A 9,735-nucleotide genomic window follows, 5' to 3' on the forward strand; every position below is an offset into this window, starting at 1 on the left:
AATGCTTAATAGAAGCTTTTTGCTCTGATAGTTGAAATTAAGGAGCAGTCACTAGTAGCACACAAAGAATCAAGCCCAATTTCTATGACATATTTGCATCACAACTAATTTTGTCAAGTCTTTATTCAGAAAATTTGCAATTCTAAATGAATTCAAGAAAGCACTGGTTTATACTGACCTGTAATGAATATTTTAATGTACTCCCTGGGCTTGCTAAAGCTGCAAGTATAGCTGTTGTGGTTGTGCCAATGTTAGCTCCTAAGGTGAGGGGATAAGAACGCTCAATGCTTATAACACCAATGCCTAGGAGAAAAGAAACAGCATTGAATGATTGCAGAATGCTGAAAAAAGATAAAACATGGGGATAAAAATTACAATATTGACAACTTACCAACAAGAGGTGTAATAGCAGATGTGAAAACAGAACTACTTTGGACAACAAAGGTCATGCCAGCCCCTGCAAGCATAGCCAGGTATCCAGCTAGCCAAGTAAAAGGAAAAGGGAAATCTGAAAAAAAAAAAAAAAAGGAGGACATTGTCTTTAGAATAACAAAATGTTCCAGTCATACAGAAAACACTATTAAGCATTTCAAATGTAAATATACTGCTTGCATATTGTCTAAAACAAAAAGATTTGGGGTCAGAGTGAGTTCTATTACTTTAATTTACCCTGTTCTTTGCACTCTCTCTCCAGCCTTCCACTACTGGACACACTGTGAGATGGATACTAGACTAGGTAGACCTTTGTCCTGACCCAGGGTAGCATATATGTTGTAATACGAGTAGGTACCAGGAATTTTTCCACTGAGCTCAACACAAAACTTTCTAGATGTTTGAAGCATCTTGGTTTTGGCAAGCAGGCACCTGCTACAGGAATCAGGTCTTCAGAAAGTTCTGAAGACTATCCTGAGAAAATAAGGTGGTTTGTTTTAACTAATTTTAAGCTGATCATCTCCTCATAATTCACTTGTTACTCTTGCAAAGAAAAGCTAATCACACTGATCAGAGAAACTAAGCACAATAGTCTGCAGATTTATGAGTGACAAGAGGTCAGGACTCCATCAGTCAGGAAGACATAGAGGGATTCCAAGTAGATCACAAATGAACAGTAACTGGCAGCTGATCACTTTCTACTCATTTATTTTGATTTGGGCAGTGTTCTTTGCCCAGGAGAAGATAGAAAGGGGACCACTTTGTTGTCCTCCCCATGTCTGTGAGCACTCTCTTCTAACAGAATCAGGTGTATGCCAGGACTGCTTTTCCCTGGTACAGGTCCTGACCTTCCATTCAATGGAAAATGAAGAAAAGGCAGCCAAGTGGAAAACAAACAAAACAAAACAAGACAAAATAGCTGTTTGCACACAATGAAAACAGGCTGAAAAATCACCTGGATAACAGAGGGAAAGACAGAAAGTACCAATATGCAGGGCTGCTTTTCACCCTGAGGAGACGGTTAAGGAATGGAGCAGGGCAAGTAAAGGAAATTAGATCATTAATCTCTACGTACATTTATTCAGCTTACTTTAAAAGAAACATGCAGGCCCTGTGCCCAAGCAGGCAGTCATGATCTCAGCACTATCTTTTGAGGATATGAAGATTACATTTCCAACAGCTAATGATTATACATCAAGATACAGAGCCTGAACTTTGGTCTCTGCTGTTAATCTGCAGTCCACAAGCAAGCTGTTAACTAATAGCTTTTAAAAGGAAGAAAATAGCATGCTGAGCTGAAGAAGTATCGGGGGGTGATGACTCTGGTTTAATACTGTTTTCTTGAACCTATTCTGTAATAACTGCATAAGAGAACAGGAGATGTCGATAAATGTGCCTAATGTCCTTGCTATTTCTAAGAGCAATCTTCAGGAAAAGCAGGTAATTACCAGTGTTGATTGTCTTCTTGATAACACTTGCCACTTGTCCTTTAAGTACAGAGTTTAATAGCTTAACGATCATCACCAAACAGGAGCACAGAACAAGCAGGGACAAAGCCAGAAGGATGAGACCGATGGCAAGATCAGGCAGGTCTGCTTCTGCAAAGAGATGCCGGCCTGAAAAAAAAAAAAAGAAAAGGAAAACAAATTGGCCTAGTCACATTTTTGCTTCTGATCCCAAGGCCAGCTCTGGTTTTCATGCATAGCCCTAAGAACCTGAGACCAAAGCACACACAGCTTGAGGCGGTGACGAAAAGAGTGAAAATGCCACCTCCCTGGCTGCACAAAAGCTATGCCTGAGAGGAACTCGTGTATGTACACTTTCATAAATACACAGCGGGCACGTCTGCAGGGCAGGCAGAAGCAGGGTGACCATGTGCAAGGAAGGAGAATAACAATGGAGTGAGGAAATTGTGGTGTGCTCCAAGCTGGGCTGTGAGTCAGCTCTTCCCAGGGACGGCTGTGTGCCTGGGAATGGCTGCTGAACATCCTGAACATATAGGGATGGAGGTATCCAAGCTGCCACCACAGCACAGTAACTGTAGCACCGAGTCACCTGAACAGCAAGGGTATCATGATACCGAGGACCCCAATTGCTGGTATCAGGGAGCATGGAAAGGGATCCATGCGCAGCCAGATGCAGTGATGATGATGATGTAGCTGTACAGCAGAGCAGAAGCTGTTTTGACTGCACCTGTAGTAGTACCTTGTATATGCATACAGGCGAGTGCCTCTTGATACAACTCTGAAGCGGCCTGTAGGCACCATTAGGAAGATAAGCACCTCTGTAAAAGTATTGCAGAAGGAGAAATAGTTTTACTACTCACATTTGCTGATATATTCTGTTTCAGATATATTTTTCATGGTCCATGTCACGTTTCCTTCAGTCCAGCAAAGGTCAGGAGACGTGCAGTTTTCTGAAGGTGAAATTGTGACATTCTGCAGTGTCTAAAATTGCCAGAGAAAGCGGATGGTTCAGTCACCTACAGCCTTCTTTAAGAGCCCATACAAAGTTCTAGGTTTTTGCTACAACCAAAATTCATCAACTGCAGCTACAGGCAGGTTTGTAAGCTGGAGTATAATTAATGACACCAGAGAAATGACATGGCAAAATTTTTTTGTTTTGTTAAAATAAACAGCTGAGCTGTTACTCAGGTCAGTCAATACGACTTTTAAAGATGAAACCTTCTATGTCAGAACAACCATATCACCAGATCATCAGTAGCTAAGAACCGTAATTACTGATCTCAGGGCTCACAGAAATAGATTCACAGTTCAGCCTGCACTTTCTGTGCCATTGCTCTCCTTCTAGGCGTGGGAGGACTGCCGGATGCTGATACTCAGACCTGAGGGGGCACTGGGAGCAGCAGGCCCGCCTCAGCCTCCTGCCGCACCTGAGGTGGAGCAGCCGGCGCCGCTGCAGGTAACCCAAGCGGAGTTTGACGCTACCACGGCCTGCTCCTGGCCCTGTCTGCCATGGCTAGCATTTCACTGGCCATCCAGATCATCATTCAATAGGAGCAGGGCTCCTCTGAAAACTCAATTTTAATCTCCACTCTGTGTGTCCTTTAGCATCTGCTGCCTCAGGACTTCGGGAATCAGTTTTATACACCCACTAACAAGTAGAATAACTCTCGTTAGAGGTCCAGGGGCTGTTCAATGCTCTAGTTGTTAGTTTAGCTGAACAACACAAACCAGACACAGCTCCACAGTCCACCAAAGTACTCCTTGGTGCCAATCTGGGCAACAAGTTCCTCAAGCTGCAGTGTTGCTCAGATGAAGAACAGATGATTTTAGCCACACAGAGGCTTTGACTGAAGGCAGTTTTCTGAGAAAACTGAAGTAACCAACTGCCAGCAGACCACACTAGCACATAAAGCTGCTTAGATCAGATAGGTGGGCAAAAAGAGATTTTCTTGGGCCTACGTTGCAGATTTTTTCCACTTTCAGGGATTCTGTAAAGGAGTGCCAAGTTTAAAGGCATTTTTATGTGAAAGGAGTAGAAGGTTTGGCTCCAAACCACCAGTTCTGATAAGCAAGGGCCTGCAAAAGCAACCAAGTCAAGCCTGCTGCTGGTATGACATGCTTGGTTTAAGCAGTACAAAAGCTACATTAAATTGTCTTCATTCTTTTTCTGCAGCAATAAATACTCATTTAAAAATCTAATTTCACAATCCTATGATAAGCAATGCCTTGCCAGCTATGGATCAATAAATATTTCCTGAGGAGCCTGACAACTAATTTAACATAATACTCACCACATTGGTTTCAGTTACGCACCAAATCTTTACAAGGCTTTTGTTTTTTGCTGATTCGTCATTTGTAGCAATTGCATTTATTACAGATTTATCAAGCTTAAAAAACAAACAAAAAAAAACAACAGTGTTAGTCCAACTTCCACCACACGCTTCTGTTCAGCTCTACCCAGATAATGACTTCCCTTTTGGAAGCTCAGCCACATGAAGCCTACATGACCATCTCTAATGCTGGAGCTGCTGCCCAGCAGGGAGGATGGGTTTTACTCCCAGAAAAGGTACAACTTCACGTGCACAAATACTCACACTGTGTCTCATTCTCCCCAAATCACTCACCCCATCATCTCAGCCATTCTGCTTAAACAGCTACACTGACACAACTGCCTGAAGCAACAGGCTGCCATCCCATCCACCCCATATGTCACCTGCCTTCCCAGCCCTCTAGCTAGGCCTAATCTCATGGAGGTGAAATGTGGGGGAAATAGAAGTGGGAATTATGGAGCTGGGTCTTTATGAATCCACCTGCTATTGAGCTTTACCCCAAGGACACAGAGAAGTGATTGAGTCCCTTTCCCATATTCAGAGCATTCCTTTTAGCTGTGGTGGTATCAAGCAAGTAGCTTCATTAAAGAGAGAAAGCTTACCTCAATGATGAGCTTTGTAAAAGGGTCTGTAATAACTTTTAGTAGCTCAGGGGCATCCTCACCACTTTCAAGATGAAAGGACTCCACTATAACATTAGTGAGATGGTAAAGATAGCCAGAAATTACTTCAATGGGCAACAACACAAACACAGCAAGCCAGTTGAAGAAATCATGGATTGTTGCCCCGGCAAAGGCCCTGCAAGAAGAAATTCAAAAATAGAGCTGCTTTTAATTAAACAATATGTGCACAACTTCAATTAAATATGAAATCATAAGGGTGGGGATGAAGCCCATTTCCAGATAGGAATTATTTCATTTCTAAGGTCCCAGAAGATGGTTGCTTTATTACAGAGCTCTAAGTTTTTTCCACACCGTTGCCCAAGTGAAAGAGTCAGGCAAGGTGACCAGAACAAGAAAAACTAGAAAATACAAAAGTAATCCTCAACACAAGGCTGCCAAATGGACTTAACAGCTTACATTGTTTTTGTATCTCACCCTATTTTGGTACACTTCTAATTCTCAACCAGGATTTGCTTCTAGGATCTGTTCTCCCTGACTCATGCAGAAGACGTCTCTTTGCAGCCCTCTCACATGCTCTTGCAAAGCACGGGTGTACAGCTCCCTTCCAGCCTCTCCTTCACAACCTGAGGAGCCACAGCTATTTCCTCAAGGGCACTCTTTCCAAAGTTCCTGGTAGGTGTTTGTGCTCCTCTTAATTCTATGCAATATGCCTGTATTTGTTTTAAAATATGACTCCTTAAATTAAGCATTGTAGAGGAAGAAAAATGTGGAGGAAATATTCCTTGAAATGCTAATCCTGTAGTTTAGGTTCCAAACTGCTTGAGGGGAAATTAGGTGGAGCATTCAAAGTAGGCCAACAAAATTGAGAGTGCTACCACAGAGAGAATATCTTAATCGGTGGTGGTCACCAGAGTTTTTTTTTCCATTTTGTGAAAAATACACCTGTGAGTGCCCTACAGAACAAGCATATGCAGAGGGTATTTAGAGACTAAAGTGATTGTTAATGACTACATTAAAAACTTCTTTCCCATTATTATTTATTTCCTTTCTCTTGACTAGAAACTACTAAGGTACTTTGTCATTGGAATTTAAGTGACAGAAACTAGCTCAACCAAAGATTCCAAACAGCAAATCTTGGAGAAATATGCTTCAGCTAGGTGTATTTTGTATGTTTGGTATGCCATAAATATAAGATACTAAAGTCTTATATCCCTCCCAAGTTAACTGCCCATCTCCAATTAATTAGAGCTCTATGTGACAAAGTGAGCTCTTAGTGGTAATGCCAAGTGACAGCAAAAAAAGTTGCTGCTTTATTTATTTGACAGCTAATACACTTCATTTTTCTATGGCTACCAGCTGTTGCTTATTGTAGACTTCAAAAGCCTGGAGCACTGGAGTCCTTCTTAAGGAAAGTAGATCAAAATAGTGTATTGTCAATTTATCAACTCCTATAATTAAGAAGTAATAAAAAGTGGGTGGCATCATTGGAGTAGTTTGAAAATTTATCATTGTGTAAGATCCTGTTTAAAATGGTGGAATCTTACAAAACCACAAAAATTTAAAAGAACCCAATATGCTTTTCTTCATGTATATGAAGCCATATATCTAAACAGCATTGTACTTTGGCAGTTGTGCGAGGAATGACAACAGCTTAAAACTTGCTATCATGTCAAAGCGGACAGTTTAGGAAGCTGAAAATTACAGAATTCCCATCATAATTTCATAGGACAAAGCAAAAAAAAATGAACTTTTCTTTTAAGCTTCATTGAGATAAATGGTAAATCCTTTATGATTAAGATCTATTGCATTTATAGGTCATTAACTTTGCTTTAGAAGTTTCTTGCAATTTTCCTAACTAGACATTAAAATTCTGGTCAGTAGAAGGGTTGAATGGCTGTAGTGCTGATAGGCAATATAGGAGAAAACCTAGTAAGGAGGAAGAAAAGCAACTTTTCAGATCTAGTGTTTAAGTACAATACCTTCTAAATTCATTCCTGTCCCCGGCTTGCATGAGTGCCACAATTGTGTTTGTAACTGAGGTGCCAATGTTTGCCCCCATAATGATAGGAATAGCTGATTGCACAGTCAGCACTAGAAAGTAGAAAATGAAGCATTGAATGAAAAAATCAGATCATCAGCGAGCTGTTTGGTCCAATGAAAATTAATCTATGTTAACACCACAGGGACCTGACTTCCCTTGATGTCACTGGGATTAGACACTCTAATCTAGACATGTTTGCTTTAACCAATCCCCTTGGGAATGTGGTACTCTGATAGTCTAGTGACCCCCCACTGCAACCCGTGGTTATCTCCTTTCACCGCATGTTAGAAGGCCAGAGTAAGAGTCTCTTCTGTCCCAGGCATTTTCCTACTTACTGCAGAATTTTGAAATGATGCTAGAAACATATGAAGTTTGGTAATTGGCTAACAAAAGAAAGCAATACAGATACTTTAGAAGTTAATGCATTCAGTACCAAGGCTTTCCAGTGATTTTCTTTGCTATTATGGACACCATTTTCTGCAGTGTATTAACTTTTTCTTCCCCCTATTTTTTTTCCTTAATTTGGTATCAAGGCAGCAGTTGTGAAAGGCTTTTCCTGCTATTCCTACTCCTACACCCAATTCTTCTACAACTTCAGCACAGGTTGGAACATTTGTTCAACCCCACACTGAGATTTGTGGGTGATCTTTAGGAAGATACTGTAAGCAGACTTACGTGTGGAGGACACCATGCTGACCACAATGGATGAAGAAGTACTGGAGCTCTGGACCATAACGGTCACCAGAACTCCGATCACCAGTCCCGCAACAGGATTAGACAGCACTGAATCATCTTTAAAAATGTCCCCTGCTGCTTTACCTGCAAGAACATATTCTCAGAGTGAGGGAAGTACAAGGTGAAGTCAATAGGAATTAGCAGAGCATTTAATTAAAGATCATTCAACCATTTAATATGATACATAGGTAGCCATGCTTGCCAGCCAAAAAATGTACAAGGTGATGTAGCCCAGGGATCCAAATTCAAGTTCTGAACTCTCAGTTTATCAGTTATCAGGCAATATGTTATATTTTCTCATTTCAGTGACTAAACAAGCTACAGTGAACTCTGCAAAGAACTCTGCATATAAAACCATCATCAGAAGAAAGACCGTAAAGAAAAAAAACCACATATACAGAGATTTAAATGCTATTTCTGCCCTGATGGCTTTTGGCTACTGCGTCAAGGAAAGCTACTTTAATAATTTTGAGTAATTCTGCTCCGGTAGCTTTCCGTGTTGCTGAAAATCCAGATAATTCTGCAGATCGCATATTTCTTTGATAACCACTTCTGAATCCATCAGCAGAATTCAACCCTTGGAGAGAGGTGAATGTGAAAATATATTTTAATAGTTTTCATCTTTGAAGGATTGAGAGACATTTCAGTGCAGAATGCTTTGATCAAGAGCATAGTTTTGATATTTCTCCTTGTTGAAATGACTTTCACATGGGACAGATTTATGCTCAGGTGCATTTGTGTAAACTATCGCTAAAGTAACAGGAACCTCCTAAGAAAGTGGGGCCAATAATCCCTACATCAACAGCTCTTTGTAATCTGAGAAACAAAGGCCCTTTTTTATTGCAGAGGAAAGCCAGTTTTCAAGCAGAGATACATACTTCTGACTCTGTATCTCTATACATAAATCTATGCATTATGCTCTTGAAGAGTGAAACTTGCATTTTGTTCACTCGGATGACATTTAATGCCTCATTTGTATTCATTATTCCTGATATTTTAGATGCATTTTCATACCTACCTCCTACCAGTTGAAATGCAGAGCTCAGTACATCCAGAGAGCACACGAATAAGTAGAGTAATCCAAGCAAGATGATAAACTTTCCTATCCCGTAGAGTACACGAATGATTTTTCCTTTTCCATCCAGTTCTGCAAAACAAATACATTATACATAAAAAAACAACTTATTTATGTTATCTAGTGTTTTCTCCAGAACAGTTTAATGTGCAAGCAGAGACTACAGAGTTAAGTATGGTGTTATGACCCCAGTGTATAATTAAAAGAGTGTTATGGTTAATCCAAATTTCAACTGCAGAAATGGGTAGTTCATTTAGCTAGTTTTACCAAGGAAAAAAAAAATTAAAAAGCCTTTGGTATATGATAAATGCCTTATGAAGACCAAGACTGATCCTTGGTTTTACACATTCATCCTACTGAGTAAAGAAGGATAAATAGGAGCCTGAAAATAAGATCAGACGGCTTGTGGGTTGTTTTCCATATATCCCCTTGTGCTTTAAGGAGGGTAAGCAGCATGTTTTCCAATTCCTTCTAAGCTGCCTAAATACAATATCCCAACTTCACCACTGTGGAAGGTGACACAAAGTGTAAAGCCTACATCTCAAAACTGCTCAAATCCTAAATTCTGTTCTGCAGCAAATACCATTTCAGAAAAAATAACTGAGACAAAGACAGCAAAAGTAATGGAAAAAAAATAAATGCAGGTAGCTTATTTACTGAGAAATATCTACCTGACCACTTGACCCCAGTGTCCTGCAGTTCTGGCAGAGCCCATGGGTCTTCTTCTGGTGTTGTCTCATCTATCAAGGCTATTGTGGAAAATGCAGGTTGAATTTCCACTTTATTTCCAAGTGAAGTCACATTGCCTGATGAAATAGAACATTAAAAAAAAAAAAAAAGTTTAATTACTTTCCCTCTTCTCCATGGAGCGTCAAACTTACATATCTCTAACTCAGAGGTGAGAGCACACGTTACCTTTGTGATTTTCTCCTTCTTTTCCCGGCATGTTCTGGTTTTGTTTGGAAGAATCTCCGATATAGTTATTGGTTTCAGGCTTGTCCACCTCAGGCCAAGGAGCCATGATCTGTGACTG

General features: G+C 40.4%; 1 protein-coding gene across 9 annotated transcripts in view; it reads right to left on the reverse strand.

The window, feature by feature from the left end:
* SLC34A2 (solute carrier family 34 member 2) overlaps positions 1 to 9,735 on the reverse strand; it is a 58,998-nt gene that overhangs the window by 2,496 nt on the left and 46,767 nt on the right. For all 9 annotated transcript variants that reach the window (XM_080590866.1, XM_080590865.1, XM_080590864.1 and 6 more), the window contains 11 exons: positions 9,618 to 9,732; positions 9,374 to 9,508; positions 8,646 to 8,774; positions 7,568 to 7,711; positions 6,831 to 6,942; positions 4,831 to 5,026; positions 4,190 to 4,285; positions 2,759 to 2,879; positions 1,881 to 2,048; positions 392 to 508; positions 179 to 303 (listed from right to left, as the gene is read on the reverse strand). In XM_080590866.1, the coding sequence (XP_080446992.1) occupies positions 179 to 303; positions 392 to 508; positions 1,881 to 2,048; positions 2,759 to 2,879; positions 4,190 to 4,285; positions 4,831 to 5,026; positions 6,831 to 6,942; positions 7,568 to 7,711; positions 8,646 to 8,774; positions 9,374 to 9,508; positions 9,618 to 9,723 (1,449 nt within the window). In that variant the 5' untranslated portion in view covers positions 9,724 to 9,732. The remainder of the gene's footprint in view (positions 1 to 178; positions 304 to 391; positions 509 to 1,880; positions 2,049 to 2,758; positions 2,880 to 4,189; positions 4,286 to 4,830; positions 5,027 to 6,830; positions 6,943 to 7,567; positions 7,712 to 8,645; positions 8,775 to 9,373; positions 9,509 to 9,617; positions 9,733 to 9,735) is intronic.

Source organism: Anser brachyrhynchus (assembly GCF_964034855.1).
Source record: "Anser brachyrhynchus genome assembly, chromosome: 4".
Taxonomy (NCBI): Eukaryota; Metazoa; Chordata; class Aves; order Anseriformes; family Anatidae; genus Anser; species Anser brachyrhynchus.